The sequence below is a fragment of the Caloenas nicobarica genome, chromosome 10, assembly GCF_036013445.1.
Source record: "Caloenas nicobarica isolate bCalNic1 chromosome 10, bCalNic1.hap1, whole genome shotgun sequence".
Taxonomy (NCBI): Eukaryota; Metazoa; Chordata; class Aves; order Columbiformes; family Columbidae; genus Caloenas; species Caloenas nicobarica.
Window position 1 is genome coordinate 8,955,573 of NC_088254.1, and position 26,390 is coordinate 8,981,962.

Sequence of the window (26,390 nt, forward strand, 5' to 3'; positions counted from 1 at the left end):
ACACATTCATTGAGATCCACGGTCAAAACTACAAAAAAGTACAATATCCACTAAACGCTGAGCTCAATTCTCTGAGCACTTATCCTTGCCTATATTGCCTCCCATTGTGAACAATTCCACTGGCTTCTATGAAACAACATGCAGTTGCCAACCTTTAACCCAGTAATATTTGCAGGATCACTCTCCGAATTACTCTAGTACTAAAGTTTAGCTCTAAAGAACAAACACATTGCCTCAAAAAAGAAAAATAACAAATTCAGACTGAAAGTCAAGCAATGGTCTGAAAATGAATTTTTTCCAACACTAAAAAGATTAAGCCTAATTACTATTAGTTCATTAACCAGAACATTTTACAGCTGGAAAAACTGTTTCTTGTTGCCAATTATATTACATTAATTCAACATGTGTGACCACTGAATATCAGTTGATATTAGAAAATTGCATATTTTATGCAAAGTAAAAATACTTCTTGTTTTGCACAAAACAGGTCGTGATGTCTGTGGAAGCTTATGGCATGAAATTGTTATTATTGTTCCCATTATATTACATAAATATTGGTCATGGCTCTGTAGTTAAGACTCAACTATGTTTTGTCCCTAAAGCAGAAATTCATTCTTAGAAATTAAAATTATGTCAAATCTGAGAGAGGGCTGTATCACCTTGTTCCTGAATGAAATTCTGGTGTTTGAAGTCAGTACCAATTGCGATATTAGTACCATGTGTCTTCAAAGAATTTACAAAGTTTAAAAACAAGTTCTTTAAGCACAGAATTGACAACAACTTGTTGAGAGCGCATTTTAAATATTACTGTGCTCACGCTAATGTGTCACTGCTTAGGATTTGCATGTTGATAACTTCAGACAAGTAAGTATGACTTATACAGAAAGTCAGAGAAATGGCATATGTAGGAGAAACAAGATTTCCTGTCAATTTACAGGCAGAACCTGTTGTGATCAGAAGGATTTTGAGGAAACGTACAACTATATGTACCTTGGCCAATGCACAGATGCACAGCAAATGTGGGCTGCTCACTCAGTAGGCTGTATAAACAAACTGTCCCTTCTCATTCCTGACCTGTATTCTGTTTTTCCCAATGTTTTCCATGGTGTATTAAAGGAAGCAGTCCCATGAGGCACATGAAGCCTACAGAGTATGCAAAATTCTAGCACAATAAGTGATAATCTGCACCTATCATTTTGGACAAAATTAGTTACTAATTTTAATTACTCCTACCAAAACAAAAATCACTCCCACAAAGCAGATGAAATCCCCCCATGTAGATGAGCAACAAAAGGCCTCATCAAAGCTTATAGAGACATAGGCCTTGTGCTGACTTCTGCACAGCATAAGCCTGTGTTGCTGGCCAGTCTCCAGAGGAATTAATTTTCTCCAGAAAGCACAGCAGAAGAGGTTCAGATTAAATATTCTGTTTTAGGATTTTTATTTTGGGTAGCATAAAAGTCGAGTAAATAGTTTAAAGTTAACAGAACATTACTGCTGTGAAGAACCTGTGCAGAAGTACAGCTTTGTCTTTATGGTGTTGATCTTATAACACACAGTTTTTACCTTTTGCGATCATTTTCTTAGTTACTAAAACTCATCACTGGTGAGTTGATTCCTTGCTATTCAATTAGTGGCTCCAAAAAAAAAACCAGTAAGTTATTTAAAACTACTTAATTGACATTTATGCAATTGAGGTATTTAATTTTCAGATGAGCCATTCTAAAATAGTGGCTGTAAGAAGTGAGCGGTGCTGTTACACATGAATTTAGCACTGAACCAATTAACTACCTATGCATGCCATTTCGTAACAACATCTCATCTATTTTCATTTACTTAGGCAGCATGATTAAGATAATTTGTTAAATTAACAGGTCAGTGCATCATCTCACTACAATTTAATATGGGAGATAACTTGATCTGAAAGCCATATGAAAAGAACGATTTACCCTTCCTACCCCAAATTCCCCATATTGAATGTAATCAGCCCCATGTTTCATGGAAAGAGGTCAGTTCTGAGCTTGTAATCTGCATAATTTTTTCTGCATTGAAATATAAATTTCTACTTGAGGCATACAGGTTTTATAAAATGGTCCAAACCATCATTTGCATAAAAAGTGCAACAAAATGAGAGAGAAAATTCCTTCTTACTCCATATTGGTCAGTTCGTATTTACCATGCACATCATTTTCTTCTACTGGCTGAGTATCTGAGTGATGAATTTCAATTAGAACAATATAGATCATTGCTCCAAGTACACCTCCCAGCATAGGTGCAACTACAGGGACCCACCACCAGTTATTTCCAGCTCTGTAAAACAGCAAAAAAACAAAAGAAAGTTATTTGTTTTTCTAGTGGACACCCTACCTTGTCTTTGGCACTGAATGAATATGGTGATGTGACACTAGCTGTACTGCAGACCTTGCTCTATTTTGTCTCACATTTCTGTACATGGATGACACCCCTGTCTGTTCTGTACATGCTGTGACTGACATGCCAAGTAACAACCTCCAGGCATGTTGATCTATGTGCTGTACTCACACCTTAGAAAATAAGGTGTCCTTATTGCATGTCTGTTTGGATGCAGGGGATAATTTCTCCCTTGTGGAAAACGGGATTCGTTGACTCGCAATGAAAGGAACGGGGACATATTTACTGCACAGCAATCTTGACTGATGCTGTTGCCAGACACTCATGAATAGGTTTTTGGAAGTGATTAATGCAAATGTATATTGCAAAAATGGGTTATTTCATCTGCATGGAGACTCGCAGGTTTGGGCCTGCAATAGTATAAACAGTGTTCCTCTTGACAAGTATAATAGATTATACTCAATTTTGAACACGTTTGCCTTAATGAATGTAATAAAATACAGTGACTGTAAAGTGGATTATACTTGACTAGAGTGGTCAAGATTTAAATTTCATGATGTAGTGCCTTTGTGTTTAAAATATGGGGTCTTTCGGTAAGAGGTAAATAAGTGTTTAGAAGTTTTATACACCTAAAACTTAATCTTTCTTAGAATTGCTGTGTTCAGTAAGAGTGTCTGGCTTATTGGCTCCACTGAAATGTTTACATTCACGTTGCATAATTACTAGGATTTAATTTTAAATGTGCAGGTTTCTGAACATTTTTAAAGAAACAAGTTCACTACTAAAAGATATAAAACAATAAATAGCAAACTCTTTATTCAGGAGACTTGGGCTTGTAGAAATGCCCTCCCTGTCCTGGAGGTCCACATTCAGACAGTGAATTACTGAGCACTGGTTTCAGAGCAGAGGCTTTCTTAACTGTACTGATGCATGAAGGTGTTTTGATTTGATAACCTGCGGTATTAATTGAATATGCGAGTCTGCAGTGAAAACCCAGCCACCTCAATTTCATGCATTTTGATGATAGAGATGTAATATTTCTTCTCCCAGAAATACAAAGGGACAAATTCATTGTGAGAAGAACTTTACAGGAAGCTTCCAGAATAATTTTTAAACAGTAAGGATAATTATTCAGCACTCAGTTGTATAAATTTATGCAGAAGTAAACTTGGTGTTAAGTCACAACACAAGAATAGAACAAGGGCTCATCTCCGAGTGCTCTATTGATGATAATACTATTCCTCCTTCAGAAATGCCTTGGTTGTGTATGTTTTGCCTTTGGAATTATTTAGATTTTGCCCTGAGGATATAATATAACTCCCAATATTGTTCTACTGACTTTTTAATATATCTGTTTATTGTTGAGTCATGAATGTCTGTTGAGCCCCTGAATTTCTGGAACAAGCATGGACCTAAGGTTTTATTGAATTAATCAACGCAACAAAATCTATATCAAATACTTGCATGTATTCCTCTGTGTATGTCTCTGCAGATACGTGGGTAGATAATGAAGGTGTTTCTTGGCAGGTTTCTCTTGTCCTGTTCTGTGAACTGACATGTGCCTCGTTGGCTCTGGCGTGACCTTCTCCAAATCATGGCCTGGATTTGCAGCAGCTGCTGTCAGCTGTGCTTTGGACACCCTCTGCTAAGATGATGAGTGTCAAGTCTTTCTAGAGGGCAATGCCAAAGCTGAAATGGGATCAGGACACAGCTGAGTTATGAGTTTCCATGACACCTGATCCTCCTTCATCAACACAGGAGCAAGAACTCTTTGTGACAAGCAGAGATAGCTTCACTGAAGTCACCTTCATTCCCTTATGCCCTAGCTTACAACTGTGCTGCCAAGTTAGCAGAAGGACATCCAGCTATGCCTTTGTCATTGCCAGGTGGGTTTGCGGTTGGCAGAGCAGGACAGAGCTGGCTGTGGAGGGGAGGAGGCACAGGCATGGGCACAGGCCTGGCGAGTAGCACTTCGGTCAACTGCAAAAACTTCCCGGAAACTACAGTGTATAACCTACGTGGATTGGTAACTTTGGACCATTTTAGACTTGGAGATACACTTCTCACCTACCCAGCTGCTGCGGGACGGTGAGATAACACTGTTTGCTGTCAGCAATGCCAGGGTAGTTCAGGCATTGAGCTGGGTGGAAGGTGTCTGGCTCCTGTCCCATGCTCGGGGAAGCACGCAAAATATTTCAGAGGCCACTTTGCCATCCAAACCGCTGTGCAGACAAGAGGTGCATCTCCCGAGCCTTTCCAAAATGCAGTTCGGCTGAGCCCGGGCGACGTGTCCCCGGCGGGGCGGGCGGCCACGAGGTGTCAGCGTTACCGCGCTGGCGGCGGCCGGAGCGCGTCCCCGAGCCGGCGAGCATCGCGTCCCCGAGCCGCCCCGGGCAGGCAGAGCCGGCAGCGCTGCGCGTCGACCGCGAGGAAAGATCCTACAGCTGGCTTCTCATGCTGCTGCGAAATACTGTTCTGTAGAGCTGGTTCTCTCTCTCTCACTGCCATTTCATGCTTTGCTACACTTGTCAAAATCCAGAGTCTGGTTGCACTCAAAGCTCTAGTTGCTTTCTCACTACAGGCAAAACTTTACTACCCAAAACTTTTCTTAGGCTTATCAGAATATTAAGCATGAGCTTAAGAAAGAGTCCTGGTTACCTCTGTGGTTTTAGGACAAATCATTATTACCTCTGTGGTTTTAGGACAAATCATTAGAAACACCTAGATCTCTAAAGTCAGCAGTTGTTCTCTAATGATGAGGGCAGTTGCCATGTGTGGCACCTCCTCCCAGGAGGCTGAGGAGCAGTTGGCAGGAGCAGGCTGTGGTGCTGACTGCATCTATTGTGTGCACAATGGTGCTCTCCATAGGGTACTGGGCAGACATCTTTCCAGCTGCAGTGGGTCAGAACAGCTTCTAATGGGAGCCTCTAACCAAAACAAATCCCATTGCACTGGCTAGGGAAACCACACTATGCTGAGAATGTGATAAAACCAGAACTTACTGGACCTGCAAGCACAGGGAAGGGTAGAGGGGATTTTCCCGCTGTGAAGTGCTTATCTCAATGTTTAGAGTATTTGCTTGGGATCAGGGTGTAGAGTCTCATCCTTCTGTATCTGATCTATTCCAAAGTGAGGCTTCCTGACGATCCCTGGCTGATTGGTAGGCAGCACTCAAACACCCTCTGACCCAGGCAGAGTATGACTCAGTCACCTTGTGAGATGCTTCCATCCACACTTCAATGAATGTTCCTTGTCTCTTCGGTATTTCCTGTTGCTGGGTTTGTGCAGCACTCCATGTCGCTGAGGATGTTTCATGCTTAGGTCCCAGTTCCTGGACATGCCTTTTACTAGAGGGCTTAACCACCTGCCTTAGGTTGCAAATTCCAGTTAGGCTGAGACATCCAAGGTTTAGCTGTCAACTCTTGCTGCCTCACTCCAGTCTCTCATGCACATGTAATGCCAGCAGAGCAGTTGGAACCCCAGCCACAATCATTCAGACTCCTCCCATGGCCTGTAACTGATCCAAAGCTTCCAGCTACCTAACAAAGCACAAGTTCTTCCTAAGTCCCACCTGGATCTGTGCTGTAAATAGATAAGAACATATTCCTCTTGTATCATTCCCTTGAAGTTGGTATAGCTGTAGCCTTATAACTGAAGGCAGGGAAGAAGACTTTCCTCAATTTATACATCCCTGAGACTGCTAAAAGTTTATTCTGGCAATGGCCAGAGATCTCTTATCTCATTTTCTTATGTTCCCATTTTTAAATTTCTTAGTACAGTCTTTACAGTGGGGATGCATTTCCTCCCTGTATACAAATCCTAAAACTAAATTAGGGAAGAACCTGTATTGGTACACATGTAGAGCTTTCTTGTAATATCTTAAATGTAAATGAGTAAGACCTTGTGGAGAGGAGGGGAGTTTACAGGTATTCTATGATTAGACCACAGTACAATCAGGCTTCCAAACTTTCTCAGCAATGTAATAGCCAACTTCATAATATATTGCATATTATAGCACATGACATTATAATCAACATCACAGTAAACAACTACTTATAATTAAATAGGCATGTGAGAGGACAGTCCTAGGTGTGAGATGTCACTCTGTGGGCTGCTGTTTTTTAAAAAATTACAGTCTACTCTTACAGTGATAAGAGCTGCTGGGGAAGAAGAGTTTGGAGGTTACAGGGCTAGAGAGCTGAGCTCCCACCAGCGGCCGAACAGAGCCGAGTTACAGCCGAGCTTTGGATCTGGCCCATGGTGTGGCTGTGTGCCTGTTCCTTCTATGCCCTGCCTAGCTTTTTTGTACGAGAAGAGCTTTGCTACTGCTCTCCTCTACTGAGCCACATGATTTGTGTAGATGGAGGTCATACTAAATAACTACAGATTATTTGTACTTGGTGAAGTAGCTAAAATGAAATCTCTATTAACCAGAGCTCTCTGGTGGTCTACAGTACCTCTGGGGATTCCTACTTATAAATAACTGGAAAAACAAACTACTCAAAAATAAGCCAAAATATCTACCTCCTGATGACAGATTACTCTTACTTAGAAGTCCCAGAGTGCCTCTTATGCTGCATGGGTGTAAGCTGTGGATTTGATGTGCAACTAATTAGCTGTGCATTTGGCCAGCCAAGAGTGTGTGTGCGTGCGCACACACATGCACAGGGACTGGAGAGTGTGCTCTCAAGTGTGGGAAAACGCAGGGAACGTTCCTGTATTCACTCCTTCGCTCCCAGGCAGGAAGTCAGGCTTTCAGATTGTTGTATATTTCTGCAATAACTCAGTAGTAATAATAGGCTAAATCAATCTGATATGTCTGTGTTTTTACAGCACCCAATAAATATTCCCACCTAACTCTTTCACGATTTCATTTTTTTTCTGAAGGTTGCAGGACAAGAGAGGAAAGGACTCTTATATTTTCAGTGACCTCTAAGAATCTCTAATATTTTGGGAAGGTTCTTCTTGAAACGATGATTGATTTTAGAGATAATGCTCATTTGATTTGCCCTAGGAGCAGGAAATCCTTTTAAAGCCCAGTTCCTAGAGGATGTCTGGCTTAAAGTGCATGAATAGCTGCTTGTGGTATGCAAAGAATTACCTATATGTATATAAAGTATGACTTGGTACCATGTTGAATCAGGATCTTGCTTTCCTAGGAAGCAATTTTAGCCAAGAGCGTTTTACTTCGTATCCAGGGATACTTACGTGAATACTTCCATCCCCCATCCTGCAATGGCGGTGAAGAGCCTTGGGCCCAGATCCCTGGCCGGATTCATGGCACAGCCACTGTTCATTCCCAAGGAGCAAGTAAGAACAATTATGAGAAGTCCTACTACAATTGGCTCCAGGCCCTTTGGTACACTGTTATTTCTGGTGTCAAAAATAGCAAATATAGCCAGAAGAAGAACAGCAGTTGACATCACCTGGCCAATAGAAAGAAAAGAATATTGAATGAATATGTGCAGATTCCTTCCAATAATGAAAAGAGGGGGCATGGCAGCTCTGTGGATTGTGGGGACTTAGAGCTGGTATTTAGATTTATCCCACTATACAGAATAGCAAAATTTGGAACCCAGTGCCTCTCTTCTTCACAGTAATGAGAAATTTTGATGCCTGTGCTGAAAGAAAAAGACAAGCAATGTGCTGAGGACACTTGAGAAAAAAACCCTGCAACAACCTGTTGTGGAAAGAATAGAGGATTTAAAAGGCATCTCCTGTGTGAGATTTAATGCTTTGTTTCCACATTTTTTTCCTATCGATTTAATAGTTAAATTTACTTGAGTTTTGGTAGTTCTGCTATGCCAAACAATCAGTTACATCGATATAAAAGTGTTTTATTTGACTGTAGCTTACACTGATAAATTAGACTAAACGTGCACTTCTTTATCCAGGCATTGCATAATGTAAGGAAAAAAAAAAAAAGTGAAGTCTATACAGTCAAAACTGAGCAACTAAAAATTAGGAATTACCTAAATTAGGGTTGCATGTGTAACTGTAATGTGAACTTTGTATCGCATAAGCTAATAGAGCTGATGAAGGAAATTTTCTTGGAATTACTTTGATGGAAGTGCTGCTCTGTTTAAATCTAGTGCTTTGTAAATGTCGGTTTTGCTAATAATTAACTTGGGGAAAAACAGACCAAAGTTTCAGCAATGTCAAAACATTCAACTTCTATACTGATTTGATGTTTGGGTGTTTTAGAAATTATTTTTATTTCATCTGGGTTTAATTTTGTTTTAAAATATCCATGGGCAAAAAGATCTTACGGAAAAGTCTGACTGATGCAAAGCAGGAATCAGATTTGTCTTTCTTACAAAAGTTCAAAACAATGTTTCAATTTTTTTGAAGCCAGATTTCACAATCTTTAAGTCCTTTACGTAAGGAATTCCTGTGCTCCAGCAATCCCTAGTTTTTCATAGCTTACTTATGCAGTATATTTGTTTTATGTATGCCTGAAGAAGACAGGTAAATTGCTTAGAAATAGAACATATGAAACTTCATTTTTCACAGTTGGGTAAGTGGGATTAGAGGATACAGATTAGAAATGAAGTGGAGATTTTTTTCAGACTCAGTTATGTGAAAAATAACATTACCAATCTATTTGCAAATAGACGGTTAGAGAGGAGGCTTATGATAGCAGAAAACTCAGTTGTTCAAGGCGTGTTAATCTGGCTGCTTACATATTATTTAAGGAATAATAGGTCTACAAAATGGGCTGGATTTTTATGTAAGTGAACATAGCTCTGCTGAAGTTTATGGAGAAACACTGATTTATGCTGAGGAAAATCTCATATATATTGCATTAAAGAAGTGTGGAGTGCAACAATTAATATGATGTATGTGGAAAGAACTACTTGAAATTATCTTGCTTGTAAAATACAACTAAAGTGTAACCCCCACAAACAGCATTGCATTCTCATTGCTATTGTACACAGTGATGAGTGACCAAAATGGTGAGATTCATCATGCCCATTAGAGATCTATGTATTTTTTTACTACTTGGTTTTACAGGTTTCAGTGTGTTTAATTTGTAGAATCAAGACAGCAAGTGCCCTTACCTGATCTGCAAATCCATTCATGAGGGACAGATACGGAGCTGGATATGTTGCAAAGATATGTGCTGTTGCGTTAGGTCCTGTGACTTCGAGTATTCCATTGCTGTACTCCATAAAGGCGTCTATAGAAAACAGCCATTACCTGGTTGTACTTCTGCATAAACACTAGGTTTTCTAGGACTAGAATGTATGTGATAGGTCTGTGCACTTCACATTCTCAACTGAAGTTGATCATTTTATGTGGGAGCTTAGTTAACGGATTTGAGGTGATATACTAATTATACTCTCCAGTCTCATCTCTCCTCCTGTGCCTTGAAGTACTTGTTTAATGTATCACAGCTTTCAAATTGGGCTGTTTTATCCCCTGCTCATTGCTGCATGCTCAGTGCCAGGGAGCATTTTCTGATGCTGAACACAGTTGCATTATTCTGTCAGAGGTGCTGTATTTGGCATGATGCCCTGAAAAATGCAGAGCATCCTGCCTGTACTGTTGTGTATAACGAGCACCAGGGCTTAGTGCTGTTCCATTTGACAGTTGTGCAATGACTTCTGGGAATGAACTCTCCTCAGAGACCTCCTCTTCTAGAGGAGTTTGAATTTTTCACTCTGCTTGGGCTTTACACCCAACTGCAATACTAGTCATCTGAGGGGAGAGGCTAGCCCCAAAACTTCAGTTCTTAGTATGTCTAAGTTAGTGTATTTTTATATATATAGTAAAGATTTCTGTATATTGTAAATACATGCATAGTTATGTTATTTTAAGTAGTATAATATGACTTCTATGCCAGAATAATTTGCTGCCTTGACAAGCCCTGAAATGCTAGACACTAAGATGAAGCACTCAAAAATCTACATAAAGAGAAATGAATAACAAACACTCTGCCCTTATTTCATTAATGGATCCAGTGATGAGGTGATACTTGTGGATAAATAAAGAAGCTCCCCATCTCCTGTGGAAGTCATGTTGAGGAGGGTTAGCTTACTCTGAAGGTAGCAGACAAATCTATTACACCTTGCCCCTGTGTTTTCTAGGTTTGCTCAAGGCTACAATGTGGCTGCAGAGAATATTTAGTTGTTTACTTTGGTCAGGTTCCCTCTTTTGCAGTATCAGATTATTTCATTGCATTTAACTATTAGAGGGGAAAAAAAGGATAAGGAAAAGAGAATTTCTCAGCTGTGAATTGGTTTGTACACCTTTACAACAGCCTTCTGTTCAGCAGCCTAGCATATATATGCCCTCACTCTTTCAGGGTATGGCTGAAAAGGAAAGCACATAGCTCAGGTACATGTGCATGGGGAAGGTGGAGGTGTGGAGCTCCTATGTCTGTTTTTCTACCAGTGAGTTTTCAGTGGACCTCAATGAGTACAGAACACTCCGGCAAGTTGCAGGAAGGAAAAAGCACAGAAGAGGTTTGGGAATTAATAAGAACAAGAAGAGGGCAAAGTACTTGAGCAGGGATAGGGATATGAGAAAATCCTGCACTCTTGAATAACAGGAAGAAGTCTGTAACCCTAATCCCAGCCCTGAGTCCCCTGTGGTGACTCCCTATCTGCTGTGGCAGGACACAGTGAACCCGCCCCTAACCCCACATGCGTGTTGATGTACTGCGGCATCCCAGCCACAGCCCCAATCCTGGCTGTCTTGGCTTGAGGAGGACTTGGATTCAGATGGAAATTCTGTTCTGGAATCCCACAGTTTCCAAATTCTAACACTAACCTTAAACAAACATCTCCCCCTCAGACACAAACAAACCAACCCCACCAAACCCAAACCAGTTACCACAGTTCCCAAAGATTTTTCTGTTTGTGATTACTACTGATACTGAGCACCTAACTAGTCTACAACAGGCATTTCCATTTTCTTTTTTTCTCTGTTGCACCTAGACCCAGCACTGTGTGGAGACATAATGTCCATAAAAGAAAGGCTTTGGAGGAGATGGGCCGGGACAGTAGAAGCAGAGTTTGCGAGTAGGTGATCCAACTGATAAATAACTGATCCAACCCAGTGGATTCATCAAGTCAGGGAGTCAAGTTTTTTCCTTTTCTGGCATACTGTGGAAAGGAAACACGCCTCAAGGATAGGGGCAAGATTCCACCCCGCCCCCCTCCCCTTCTAATATGTGACTCTTTTATCACTCTACCTGCAGTACATTGCCTTGGAAAACTACCTCTTTAGGGTGGTCGGAAGTTTAGTCAGGAGGGACTCGATCTCATATCCTGTAACCTCAGTGAGCAACGCTGGTGATACTTGCCTACAGGCACTTGGATCAAGTCTTTAATGTTTCTAATTTGCTTGGAAGATGAATAGCCCTATACCCTGGCTATTAAGTAATTTAAAATCCTTACTGAGAAATACATGATCTCAGAGTATCTGATTTCCCATTAATATTTTTTCTAAATTTCAGAACATTTCCTGGTGTATTAGTGTTTCAGAGTTGTAGGATACCTGGAATGTTTGAGTCTTTTTTTTTTTTCCATCAGACTCTTTATGCTTCTTCCTTTCTTCTTTATGGCTTTAGCTTCAGTCCTGCCATTAGCCCTGTGTGAACAGAGTCCTCTGCCTGCTTGACATTTATTGAAAAATCAGGGCCTCAGAGACTGCCTGACCTCTGGTTTGTCCTGTGGGCGTGTCTAAGGTGTACTCACCGTAATAAATCCCAAAGACAGCCGCTGCTCCAACAAATGCTCCCAGGAATTGTGCTAATATGTAAATTGGTAATTTGGTCCATTTTAATCTTCCAGTCACGCACATGGCTAATGAAACGGCTGGGTTTATGTGACCACCTGAAAAATAGATCACAAAATAAGTCATACGGGTGACTCAGATACATGAGAATAGGTGAAGGATTAGGAAAAGTGTGGGCACTTTTGAGCATGAGACTAGTACATGCTTTTCTAGATGTTATTTTGCAATTAAGTGCTGACTGCAATTAAACTGAAACAAGTTGGATGAAGTTTGGGGCAGGGGGAAAGCAAGTATCCACCAACATCCATCTTCCCTCTTCATATTCGCAGACGTGTTACCTATCAGACTGCTGTTCTGCAGTATATAAACTGTAGATCTATAGACAGTTTTTCTAGAAAAAGGCTAAATCTTCCCTATCAGTTGTGATGGGAAGGTCCACCATTCTGCACATGTTCTCTTTCTTCAAGAGCTTGTGCCTTGATTTTTAAGGGAGTCCGGGGGCAACAGAACATTCATGCAGTTTAGCAAACATGTATTAACATTAAGGAGTGTTACTGGCTTGCTCATGTATCTCGAGGCAGAACTGGACTGCCTTGGATTTTACTCATGTTTATGTCCCTGTCTTCAAGCTGGGGTTACTTAGGAACTCAGTTTTCATGAACATAAAATAATGTATGGGTTGTTCAGCTTCATGCTGACTTTAGATGACCTATGTCTGGATGGGATCTGGGGACAGCAACGTACAGTTCTTCATCACACATTTTCATCAAGCTCTTATGCCCCCCAGAAGGGTTCACGATAAGGAAACTGATAAAATAGCTGCGCTGAAACAGAGTTTTATTTCCTATGGAGTTTCCTTCCTTTGTATTTAGGAGTAGCTACACCTAAATTCACACACGGAAAAGATTTCAGCAACACTGGAACTCTTGGTGACAATTTTAGTTTCTAAAATGTATTTATTATGATGTCACATGCCAGTCACTTCCCTCAACATCTTTTATCAACATGGAAAAGTGTTGAATGGTTTTGGAAAACTTCATTCTTTTACAAATGTGTAGTTAACACTTAAGAAATACAAATTGCCAAATAAATGAACAAATGAAACAGTATTCCACAGTAAAACTACAGTAAACCCCAGGTTTTGCAAGGACGTGACAGATCCATTGCTTACCATCCAGGTAAAGTCTCACTTCAGCCTGTATGGTTATCAGAAAAATATGGCCTGTGTCTTTAATAAAATAACTAAAAGAGCATGACATTTGTCTGTCAAAAGCTAGTGATGGAGAAAGGGCCTCTATGTACAGTTTCTGTGTTTGCTTGCACTTCAGGTCAGTCAGTCATTATCTTATGAAATCCAGGCACCTTTGATACATAATGAACTGACAAACACAGATAACAAGCTGGATAAAACCTCCTTTGTATCATTTCCAAAACTCTGACCTAGTAGCACCAGTCTTGAATTAATTTCGAATTCCTCACTGTATTTCAAATTCTTCAGCACAGAGCAAACAGATGGATGGCACCTTATTTAACAGCCCTTCATATGAATTTTGATAAATTTTTGTCTTTTGTTCTTTACTCTGTCTGGAATGAATAATCTTCCTTTCTTTCAACACCTGATATTGTTCCCCACCTGTATACAATACAAGATGATTATGACGGCCAGGAAAAGTCACAATAATATTAGAGATGTCTAATTAACATTAAATCTGGAAAGGAAAAGTCTAGTTGAAGGCTCTCATGCTGACATGCGGAAGTCAAAAGATTCTTGGTTCCTGTGCCACTGGCAGTTTCTTGGTTAAAGAAAAGAGTCCACTTTGGACAGTGTGTTTCCCATTCTTTTGTAGTTGCAGTGATCACAGTCATGAGCTTGTTTGAAATCTTAAGTTGGAAAAAATGGTGGGACATTATCTAGACATTGAGGAAAGGCAAAAAAGGGAATTTTCCTAGATAAAAGCTCTAATTCACCAAGTGTGCAGACTTAAACAGGAGACTTCATGGCCAAAGAACCACAGAATTTGCTAACGAATTCTATATTGGAACTGATATTCTAAAGTGCCTGTTAGTAATCATATGTTGGACAGTCACAGCCTGTTGTAATATCTGTTCCTATTCTTCCACAGAGAAAATGCACTGCATGCAGAATCCTTTGTCATGGGAAAACCACAGAAGCACAACACTGCAACATCCACAGCTGCTCTACCCTGCTGGGATTGAACTCCAATCTTCTATATAATAGAGATCAATGTCCCTTAAAGATGCAAATATAGGACAGGTAAGTGTCTTTACAATTTTTTTTCATGATGCTGCATTAGAAGAGTTTACCTGCCTACATGTAAACCAGAAGCAGTATTTTAAAGTTGTTCAGATAATAGGAATTTACTACCGAATTAATTTTGTGTGATATTAAGGAACCATTCTGCTCTGTTTCAATGGCAGGAACAAGACACCCTGTTTTGCAGTACCTTGAGTGCTTTCTAATGTGAACTTAGAAACCTCCTCATGCACGATGTCTCTAAAAGAATTTGTAAGAGAAGAGAAATGGCCACAGTGGTATTCACTATAGTAACTATTTATAATGGTCTAGTTATACCTAGAGATTCCTGCCCAGACTGACTTTACGCACTTTATGAAGGGTAAGAAATGCCTCTATGAGAACTGGAGTATCAGGGCATAGTTTGCTTAAAGAGGGCAATATAAACTCCACATACAATGTGGAGAATTGTGTATTGTAATACACAACACTGTGTATTATTATAACCTATCTTTTTCTATGTTAAAGGGAGAATTTAAGTGTTAAAAGCAGTTATGCTAATGTTTCTGATATTAACTTGGCCAAACCGAATGGTGGAAATTGGAGACAAAGCACCATCCGATACGGCACATGTAGACACTGATTCGCTAGCCCAGCTACAGACAAGAGAGAGATTCTTGACCAATATATAGTGAGGAAATGTTATAGCAGAAACAAAGGGGCAATGACAGTATGTTGACGGTGTGTCACAGATCTCTTGTACTGAATCTTGTTGCTGTTTCTGCTTTCTGTGATCATCTGCGTCTGTGAATAAGCAAACAGACAAAAGCAGACTTGCTACTGCCTGTCATATGACATGAACAGAGAAATCACACTCTGTAAGGCCAGCCCTGCTTATTATACCCATCAGTGGGTCATTCTATCTTCTGCCCAGCTGACAACCGTTTTAGCTGGTGACCGCTGGATTCTGTAAGCTTTTCATGGTTGTTTCGTTAAATGCAATGCCTGTGCTGTCCGGGATCATCTCTACTGACAGAGTTTTCAGAGCAAGACCAAGCAGATTCTGGTTTGCACAGGCCACTTTTGGTAAAGGCCAGAGGTCTGCCAAGGTTTGCACACTGTAGTTCAGACCAGAATTTGGTGGAAGATTTTGTAAAACTCAAAGAACAGAAGGAAACAAGAACACAAATATTTACTAGCGAAACTCTGATGCAGATTCTGCTGTAATCGTGTTTGCTATTGCTAGATACATAATTGTTTATACCATGAAATGGAGGTAACTTAATAAAGTAGCCTTAGAACCATGGCAATAAATGCTATATAGGAAAAAAAGAGTCACTTACCAGAAACCCCCCCAGACACGTACACTGCTATGGTGACTGCCATTGCAAATCCAAGTGATACTGTCATGGGCCCACCATGGGCTCCTCGGCTAAGGACAGCCTGTGCCACACACCCACATCCAAGTGCCTGTATTTTAAAAGAGAAATGTAAAACTGTGAGTCTGTCTGTCAAATGTTACTGGTTAGTTTGCAACTCCTCCTGCTGTCCAGGTATAGCTGAAAATGCTGTTAAATATTGAAACAACGCTAGAATTTGAAATTAGTGGCATGTGTGCCATTGTTGCCTTTGCAGTGGACATTCACTCTTTATTTTCCCTTCCTTTGTGACCAGGGATAATGTCTGCTAATAAGGACCTCTCTCTCCCCAGAAAACCGTTTTCGGGTACAATGATGGCATACAGATCAGAACTTGCAGCCTAAACAAGATCTGTCAGCCTCTGCAACTAAGCTGTGCATCTGAAAGTGAAGAGGGAATTAATTCTGTGTGGTAAGTTCAAGACTGTTTTTATAAGCAACAAAAAAAATACTATAGATGTCAGGAAAGATAGTTCAAAAAGCTTTTAATGTTCAATGCTGAAAGTCTGGAATAAGACAACTTTTTGGAGATATGCGTGTGTTCCTGTTTTGCTGCCTTGGTATCATATATTGCTCTATCAAAATATTTCACTGACTCTGCAGTTTGAACAATTAACTGAAGTTGGGATAACTGAATAGTTCATGTTGGAGTATTCTCAATGGATTTAAACTAGCTTCCAATTTGTGTTGGTTCCTCTCAGCATGAAGTTCAGCAACACATTTAAATGTATGCTTAAGATCATGTTTATTCAGTTCTAAAGTTTCTGTTTAGCTTCAAGCATATGTTTAGGTCCTATTAAATTTTGTAGGAAAGATTTTTCAAAGATACAAAAGGCTTTAGTTTAAGATAGACCAGCTGATCTATTTCTGGCAGAAATCAATTTGTGTCTTTGAAAATCTCCATTTAGAATATATGCCTAAATGATTTGCTGAATAAGGACCCAAATAATATCTACACTCCAAAAACCTTTGCTTTTCTGCAACTGTAACTGATCTTAATAATACAATTTCTGGGATGTGGCTAGATTTAACTTGAGCAACCTTAATTACTTTGATGTTAAATTGGATATATATTTTTATATGTATATTCCTCCTTTGATGGTACATGAGAATCTGATTTTTTTTTTCTGTAAAATCATTCCGTCTTAGCCAATGTAGTTGCTTTGGTTAATCTCCTTGCTTCATTTTAGTGTTCTGCCATTACTGTGTGTCACCAATGACTGTATTGCAAATATTCTTCCTAACTATGCATATTTGAATACATAAAATTTAGTTCTTTTAGAAATGCCTATTTTCAGTTACATTCAGAAACTGCAAAAGTAGTGGGAAAATGTCTCCCGTCTTAGAAATACCAAAACCATTTGGTGATTGAGGTTTAACAAGCAAGTCTTGCTAGAACTGATGCAATTTAAACAAGCAAAATCATACTTTTGTTTTCATTATTTCCCCAAGGATTTTAACTAATACCAAAAGGTGGCAGAAAATCTCTCAATAAAATTACGTTCTTAACCAGCTTTGCAATGCAGACAGAGTCTCTGAGTGCCCTGAGACTGCGTCATGTACCCAGGTGCAGTTCTTGCCTTGAGGTTATAATCATGCAAGCAAACAAAACTGTCTGGTGCCAGTTACAGCTGTAAGGTTGCATAAGGGTAGGGTGGTGTTAGGCAGCAGTGGTTTGTTGGACTGTATAATTGAGAGCTACAAGACATATTCCAAGCTGCAGACAACTGCTGTGCAAGGGATGACACATGCTTACGCTGGGCATTCTCTCCTTGCTGTTAGTATCATGTACCTAGCAATTCAAGTTGTCAGCAAAGATGAACATACAGATATAACACCAAAAGAAAATACATTTTAGTTGTTCATAGCTGACATAACAAGGCTTTCAAAATCTTCATTTAAGACAATTCTACACATAATCTCTTTATGTGTTTAATTAATACAGAAAGAATGGGTGTGCTGGAATTTATAAAATTTAAGATTAAGGCACAAGTCTAGAGGAGGTGGAATTGGCATGCTCTAGCCCTCATTTTCCAAACTTCTCAAAGGGAGTATTCCAGAAACAGCACCAAGCAAGATTTAGTGAAAGACATGGCTCAGGGATGGAGCGAGTTCAGTGGCTGCTCTGGGGCCCTGTGTACACTGAGGTGCAGTTTGCATTCAGGCAAGCAGTTAGATCTACACGTATGCACTTGTGTTCTGAAACTGCACAGACAAAATTTTGCAGATTCCAAGAAATGGTCATTCTTTTGAAAATATTACTTCCTGTAAGGATGATGAAAAAAGAGAACAGGAGTTGAGGAGATGGGCATATAAAAGGATAAGGTACAGCAACCACATTTGTGTATATCAACTACAAATTCACAAGAAAAGGGAAGGAAATAACAGAGGAAGGCTCTGGCCTCCCCTCCCTGATTGCCACAGCTGAGGAGAATCGTACAGAAACAGCTGTGTAGTCCTCTGGCATAGTAGCTTCTGCCCTGCACATCATAGGGAAATACGCAACTCCAGACACTCCATTTTTGTGCTACCAGTCTGAGAAAACTGACTTTACAAACAAGAAGGCATACAAGCCAGCTTGAAACAGCTGCACTGGCGTCTTGCTTGGTGGATGCTGGTAAATGTCTGTCTGCTCATGTCCGACGAATGAACACTACTGCAGGCACAGCCAGTGCGTGCCCATTCTGGGATGGGGAAACTGGGAACTGAACCTGCAAATCTGAACCATGTTATGGTAATATTTTCACCTCCTACCATTGTTTTAAGGAGGAGAGGAAAAAAATTCTCATACATACTGTAGTTGGGTTGACATAACTGCAAACTATCACCTAATCATGTAATTACATGAGCAGCAATTTAATACTCTGTGAATCTTTGCTTGGCTGAGTTAAGACTAACTAGATCATCAAGTTGAAACTAAATATTCTAAGTTTCCAGGCCAAGCTCAGCAATCAGCTGCACCCACAACTCATTGATAGAAGCACATGAAGTCGATGGGAGTTTAATTTACAGTAGAATATAGCCAGATATCTTTATGTTACCAGATTTTCATCTTAGCAGTTGTCTATAGTCTGATCTGCTTAAATTTACTGGAGTTCTGACTTTTTGTTCACAAATTATATTACTGTCATAAATAACACATTTGGGTGTGGAATAACTGTCTACACACTCTTTGCCAAAAAACTTGCTTCATAGACATTAGATCCTTCTCTTTGTCTTGAGTAACATGGGTAATATTAGGAAAGGAAAACAACCGGCCTCCAATGAGCATAATGTGCTGTTACTCCCTGGAAGCTTGCAGATTTTTATCTCTATCCCACTTATCAGGGAGACTAAAGATAATTTTGCCTCCTTCTGTGCTATTTTCAGGATTTTTGCAAGTGCTTGTAATAGCATTTTTTCAGTGTAAATAGGATTTCCTGCAAGATCTGAATTGAGAACTTTAGGGAATCTATTCTTCTATATGGCCTGTAAAGCTTTAGACATCTTAAAGCAGAATGCTTGTATTAAAAAGGCCTCTTCTTATCAAACACATCTAGTGGTAGAGTGCATCCATAGCCATACACTCTTACTGTACATTAGAGAAGCAGCCAAGTCTCTTGCTTTTTAGCAGCACAGAGACTAATGTGTGTTTTGTTGCAGTTCGTACATCGGCAGCTGCCAAGCTGGGGTGAGTTACATGCCTGCAGTGGGTACCATGGGTGTCCCTGCAGGCAGAGTTTGGCCTCAATGGCTGCACAACTGGTGGTGCTCTACAAGATGACAAGAATTCAGCATGCTACAAGGAATACGGAGTCAGCAGTTGCCCACCACCCCCCCCCGCCAAAAAAAAAAAATCAAATTTTAATTAAAATTCCACACTTTAAATCAGGAAACACTAGGAAAATAGTTCAGAATTTCTATTTTAGCCAGTCTTCAGGACAGAACCATACTTAAACAACCACAGCTGATTATGAAGAATCTCTAAGGGTGCCTCCACCAATTCACCATTTTCTGTGAGGACGCTTTTGCTCAGAGAAGGCAGCAACCCTTCCCCTTTCCCACCTATGCTCTCCTGCTGATCTCCAGACAGGCGTTTCCTGCTGGCCCGCGCCTTGGCTGCTCCCTGTCTGCAGGCTGGCCGGACCTGCAGCACTGCTGCCGGTTCTGCCGCCCGTGCGGGCGTTCCTACGCGGTGCTGTGCAGGGACAGGCGCTTGGGCAGGACAGCGTGTTTGACACGGGCTGTGTGCTCGTGCCGAGTGTCCTGCTAGCCTGAAGTTGCTTGTTTGAGCCCTCGGAAGCACAAAGATACTGCTGAGACACTCCAGGACATGAGAGCAACCCTGGTATTTCACTTCTTAGGGAAACCTCCATGAGTTTGCCAAGCAGCCAGACTTAGCACTGTGTATTTAGGCCCTTAAAAGCAGGTATACAGGCAGGAAGAGCCAGAGAGTCCTTTGGGGTTAGGAGAGGTGATCGCATTTGCTCTTCACTGCAGGTAGGGATCTTGTTGACCAAAATTACCCATGAAAACACAGGGGGTTGGTTGTCATTTTCTGTAGTCTTGTACAGCTTTTCCTTCTCCTCCATTAACGTTTCCATATATGGATATATGGTTAGTTTGAGTGTTGCTTATAAAAGTGGTAAATAAACTTTTCAGATAAGAGGCTGATTACAAAATCGGTAGTGTCCTTCTAAAGGTCTTTAATTTAGAGTATATTTTAGAAATTAATTTTATGTACAATATCTTTATTTGCAAAGCAAGTCTGCTAAAGATTTACTCTGCTAAATTTCATAATAAGTTGTTTTATAATGAATTAGAAACTCTTTCCAGACAGAACCAAATTTTTGCTAGTTCGTGTATTATGTAGGGCCTTAATTCAGACTGGGCTCATAAGCATTCTTTCAGTAGGAATGGTACTGTTAACAGCAACAAAACCAGAGACACATCAGATCTACTAAAACTCAGGGCATTAGTTCTGCAAGAATTCAGGTTGCAGGGAACTCCTTCCAGGAAAGAGCAATTTTCATCTAGTTTCGTATTTAATATTTGCTGTCTTTTGTTAAATTAGATAGTACTTAAAATTTTTAAGGTGAGATAAAAATACAGCTTACCATTCAAGTAATTTTTAAATGCTTAAAAAACACATGGCTCTTAATTTATAATTAATTAAATATTTTGGTGGGGGCAGGGGATATTTCTTTACATTATGATTTAATCAAACTTGGAGTAATAAAAAATTGCTATATCCGTTCTCCTGATGATCTCCTGGGACACAAGCAATATCCTCTTGGGTTCAAATGGATTTCCCTTTATTTTTTTCAGACTTGCTATCTAATAAAATAAGGGTTTGAAAAAAAAAAAAACTAAACCAAATAACTTATCATTTAGCTGATTAAATAGTATAGATATAAGCCTTAAAATGATTGCCATTTCGAAACCATTTTTTTAATGACAGAAAGCATTACTACTTGGAGACATGAATGTAAATTTAATAAGGCTTTGGATGAATTGTTTATATAAAGCTTTTAAAACATAAAGATCTGGTTCAAATTGCTCTGTGGGAAAAAATACAGTGAAAATATTGAGGGACAGACTATGCTGTAATATATAAACTGATGCTTTAAAATTTTTATTATTGCTTTTGCACATGCAATAGGAGACAAATAAAAGCTTGAAATCACCTAGAGAGAATGCAAAGGTCTGCATTCTCTCATATTTTATTATGATTAATATTGCACTCTTCATCTAAAAATGCTAAAATGTTTTTCTTTCCTGAATTATATAGGGCAACTGACTTGAGTCAGTTTCTTCAATGAAGATTATTTTTATTTTCTTACTCAGTTTTAGAAACTCAGGAGAAAAAGGAAATTAAACATTTCATAGTCAGATACAAACTTTCAGGAGTGAAACATGGCTTCTTGCAAAGGGGCAAAGAGGTGGCTGGGTCTTTGCTGTGCCCTCTTGGTTGGAGGCACATGGTTCTGAGCAATTAAAGCTGTTTTCTGTTCGTGAAAAAGAAGCTGAATGTCTTAATAGTAAAGAAGCCTTTGAGGAACAGGCTAGAGGAACTGAGTCAGGTTTGCCTTGAAACCTGACCACAAATTGGAGAGCTCACTAGAGTTTGTTTTTAGCCAGAATGGTTTATTCAAGTGTTGAGATCACAAAGATATAAACTCGCTGTATGGCGTGAACTGTGTTCATTGTATTTTATTCTGTTCTCCAACTGTTTATGACAGTTTAAAAAAATTACTACTTTTATGATCTTTTTTTTTTCCCAAAACGTTTGAAAAGACAGCCTGTAAATTCATGTCTGTAAAACGTTAAATTCAAGTTTTGCACTTGCAGTTGAATGTTGGAAGGATGCAAGTCTTCTGTGAGGCTCAGGGAGAATGCCTACACTTCAGTCCTGTAGGTGCAAACTCTCTGGAAAAAATGCATCTGCAGAAAAAGGTCTTAGAAAATTAAGTTCAAGTTACTGGAACCTCTTGGTTGAACAATGAGAGCTGACTTACATGTTGGGGCTGATGTTGCAGAGCTAGAGATAATTCTCTCTTAAAACTTTCATGCAACACAGAACATCTGAGTCACCTGAAAGTTTAAAATGTCATATACTTGGAAAAGTTAAGTTTGTATTGAAAACAAAAGCCTTCCTGTGACTTTTCAGAATTATTTGCTGTGATAAACATTTCAGAGTAAAAGAACAATTAGGTAATCTTCCTTTCAGTTCTTTCACACTGATAACTATTCAGCAGAATTAAAGAATGTTGTGTAGGAAAATAAAAATGTTGATTTTGATAATAGTAAAATTGTAGAAATAATAGCAGTGTGCAGGAACACCTCCTTAACCTCAGCACAACTAAGGGTCTTGGTTACGACTTTGACTTCTCTGTTTGCAATGCTGATTTAATACAGCAGCAAGAAAGAGGAAGAGTTTACACATCTTCAGCAGAATCGCTAGCAAATGTCGTGCCGTCAAAATGTATGCAACTGGTACATTTGCAGAAACAGAACTCTGAGTTGATGATCACAGGGAAAAGAAGCATCTTATTCCCATAAAAAGAATGGTTTTGGTCTGGAAGCGCAGTGTTAAATTCTATGACATTTGGTTCATGAGTGACTTCTATTATTTATTGGTTGTACTATAGTATTGCTGCTAGAGATCCTAATGTATGGATTTTTGTGACATATGAGCTCCCTTTCAGAGTGCACACATTGCTAAGGCCCATGATATTCATAGCATTATAGAATATTTGAAAAGCTGTTGAGTGGCATAAGAAAATACCAATTATAAATATGTTTTCATAACCTTTTTTATCTAGCTTTAACAAATTTAAGTTCACTAAGAGCTAATTATACAAGATTATGTACTCTGGGAAATTCATTGCTGATGGCAAACAGGGTAGCTGTTAGAGGCTACTGCTATTTAACTTTGTACCTTAAACAAAACTCATTCTAAGCAGTTAGATAATTAGCCTTCCTTCTCTTGAGTTGGACTGTTTGCAGCATGTGGTGTCGTGCGCTCCATCCACTCTCATGCACTGCATCCTCTATGCACACACAGACATTTGCTTCAGTGGGATTTTTGCAGGAGGCTCCCACCTCCACTTGGAGGCTGAGCTTTGGGATAGGAATATTTCTACTACCCACTTGTCTTTAGATGCTAAATGGAAGCCTGTGTTCTGTTTCAGCAAGGAAGCGTACACTGCTCTGGACTTAGGAGATACTGGCTCCTGTGCAGCTCCTTTCTGGGAAACTGTTTAGTAAGATGCTCTTGAGAGTGAAAATGATATACAAAGCAGAGAGAGGGCATCACACAGGCTATGTCTGTATTATCAAGTCCTGCAGTGCAAGCAGCTGGTTCAGAGAACCTGACTATGGACATCTTGGGAGGGATTACTTAGGAGTATCTCCTCCTGATCTGCTGGACTGAGCATCCATTAATGGTCAGCACATTTGCTATGATTCTGGAGCTCACCTTCCACTTTAGTTTCATGTGAAAAGAATTCAGTTTATGTGCTCTGAGACTGTGCTGCAAGGCAAACCACAGCATATTAAGTAGGGATGGCCAAGAGATGTTATCCTGTATACTCAGTGACTTTCTCAAGGTTTGTTGTCTCAAATCTGTTCAACATTGCAGGTGGACCCCTTCTGACCCTCAGGTGAAGGCTTGGCTTTTGCCTAATGAGCTGTCTCCCTTTCCAGATGTCCTGAAATTAATCTTACAGTTTGTATATTTTCCAGTTTGGAAAATTATTTTGCAAGGCTTGACAATTACCAAATATTGTAGTTTAAGTTCTTAATAGTATGTGGTCTGTGATGTTGTTCTCCAGAAAAAAATAAAAATAGGTAATTTGGGGGGGACAGAATTTCACTCAGCTGATGCCCAGAGGTGCCAGGTCGGTTGCAGATTTAGGAAGAGTCAGGTAGCACTGAATTCCAGATGGAGCCTGTGGGTAACAGAAGGGTTCATCCCTGCCTTGCTCCTTGCCGCAGGTGCTCCCCACAGGCTGTAACACCCATTACAGGGACATGAAACGGCTTTCAGCAAAGAGCTGAATCAACTGTGCTGTAGGCCCTGAATTCTCGTCTCATTTTCACTTTGTAGTAGAATTAAGACCCAGCAATAGGGTGGTAGAAGAAAGCTATCGCTTTTGCGTACATGGTGTCTGTTTTTCAAGGATTTCTGCCCTCAGACTTACCAGGTTGTCCCTTTCATTAGTTCAGATTTAAGTTAAGGGTTTAATATTTATCCCTTCTTAAAGAGAAACTACTTACTAGCTGACACAGCCTAAAAGCAATAGCAATCAATAACAGCAGAAAAGTCAGTTTCTTCACAATAAACACTTTGTACAGCTGCTAACTTATGCAGTCTTGACATAAATCGAGGTATCCAAGCCCTGAGAAAGCTGTGTTTTAATCCATGTGAGGCTCTGCTCTGCTTTAAACCAAGGCTGAGACTAGAAAGGGTAAGATAGAATTGGGAAACTCAGATTATCAACAATGATTTTGTAGCTTCATTTTCTACTATATTCATATGGTGGATATACTAGAAAATGGGCTCTGGGTTTGCATTTCCTTCTAGTCTTGTGCAGCAGGACATTAAATAATAGCATTTGCGGTCTAATCTGCACTTTAATACGGTTTCTTCATTTGCTTAATTGTATTAATGGAAAGATGAGGGTGATCTTGTGGCGAGGACAGAGTACTGGAAGTCAGGTGATCTGGGTTATATTCAGAGTCTTGCCACAGACTTCCTGTGCAGTCTGCTGTAATCAGGTTTGCTAATATATAAAATGAAGATAATGACATTTCCCCTTCTTACCAGAGTGTTGTGACACTTAATTCATTACTGTTTGTAAAGTGCTTTGTGCTCCTTGCTTCTAAATGTGCTTCTTACTGTAAAATGTCTTATGGATGGTACTAAATTTGAGAATAATGCTACTTTAGTGCCTCTGCACTTCAGTTGGCTGTAGCGTAGTAAAGACCATTATTTTCATGCGATTTTATGAGCTACTGGAATTTTTTAGATTACTTACTTGAAATTTAGCTAATATAGTTACAGTTATAAAATACACTGTGTCACTACTATGCCTGCTTCTTATTTTTTTTCTGTCCTTTCACTATGATGAAATATTTAGCAATAAGCAAGACTTGTTCAGAATAAAAGGAGGAAGAAGGTTTGGCATAAACACTCTAGCTGCTTGACTTCCAACTCTGTGCTGAGCCTGCTCTCTACCCTGGTTAATCAGAGTAGAGCTCTGTGTCTCGGTGCAAAATGTACAGAAAAATTGAGCAAGAAGTTAAGTAAAACAAATCTGGAGATATGAAAATGAGGAGGTTTTGTGTTTACCTAAATTGTAGCAGTACTACAGAACTGAGAACTGTATGATTTATGTAGTACAGTTCAAAACAAAACAAAAAATAGTTAACTTAAAAATCTCTGAAGGTTCGGCAGTGCAACTCCCAATAAATTCACTACATATCACACAGCTAAATTTTTATATTGCACAGGAAAATAACCTGGCTAAAATTCTTATAATGTGCAAAGCATTACATTTGTTAAAGCAAATGGAAGTTGTGCATAGAAGTGAAAGTAGAATAAACTGCTAAGCTTTTAAAAAACAAAAGCAAGAGTGTTGTTAACATTCACTGTGCATATTGGCATTTTTCAGAATGTGGTAGTTCACTGAAATTCTACTCCTACGTGAAATCAAATGCTTATCAGACGATTGTAATACATAAAGCTATCTGTTTTTAATAGCCAGTGATAATTACGTCAGGTGAAGAAAAGAATTACAAACTTACCATAAACAGGAGCAATTCATTCAAGGCTGTACAATGTTTGTCGGGCAGTAACCACGCTGCTGGTACAGTACAAGAAAAAGCAGACACATCCCTTTGCAAACACTGTCCAACATGAGATTAGTAGGAAGAAAGGAAAGCAGCTGACACTTACTATCAGTATAAAAGTTCCCAGGAATTCTGAGAGGGCTTCTTTAGCCAAGTGGTTCTTCAAGGCAAATTTCTCCTTTAAACTCCTCTTGCTTTTCCGGCTCATTTTGGCTTCCTCTATCGCTCTGGTGCCCTAGTTACAAATACACACAAAATTTGTTCTGTAT

General features: G+C 39.6%; 1 protein-coding gene across 2 annotated transcripts; it reads right to left on the minus strand.

Annotated features, from left to right (window-relative positions):
* AQP9 (aquaporin 9) lies at positions 1-26,390 on the minus strand. 2 transcript variants are annotated; one of them, XM_065641545.1, is made up of 6 exons: positions 26,228-26,390; positions 15,712-15,838; positions 12,075-12,212; positions 9,432-9,550; positions 7,579-7,796; positions 1-2,310 (listed from the first exon to the last, which is right to left on the minus strand). In XM_065641545.1, the coding sequence occupies exons 1-6, from the start codon at positions 26,327-26,329 to the stop codon at positions 2,148-2,150; spliced, it is 867 nt and encodes a 288-aa protein (XP_065497617.1). In that variant the 5' UTR covers positions 26,330-26,390; the 3' UTR covers positions 1-2,147. The 2 variants fall into 2 exon arrangements, with proteins under 2 accessions (XP_065497617.1, XP_065497618.1); XM_065641546.1 differs by lacking the exon at positions 1-2,310 and adding an exon at positions 5,882-5,952.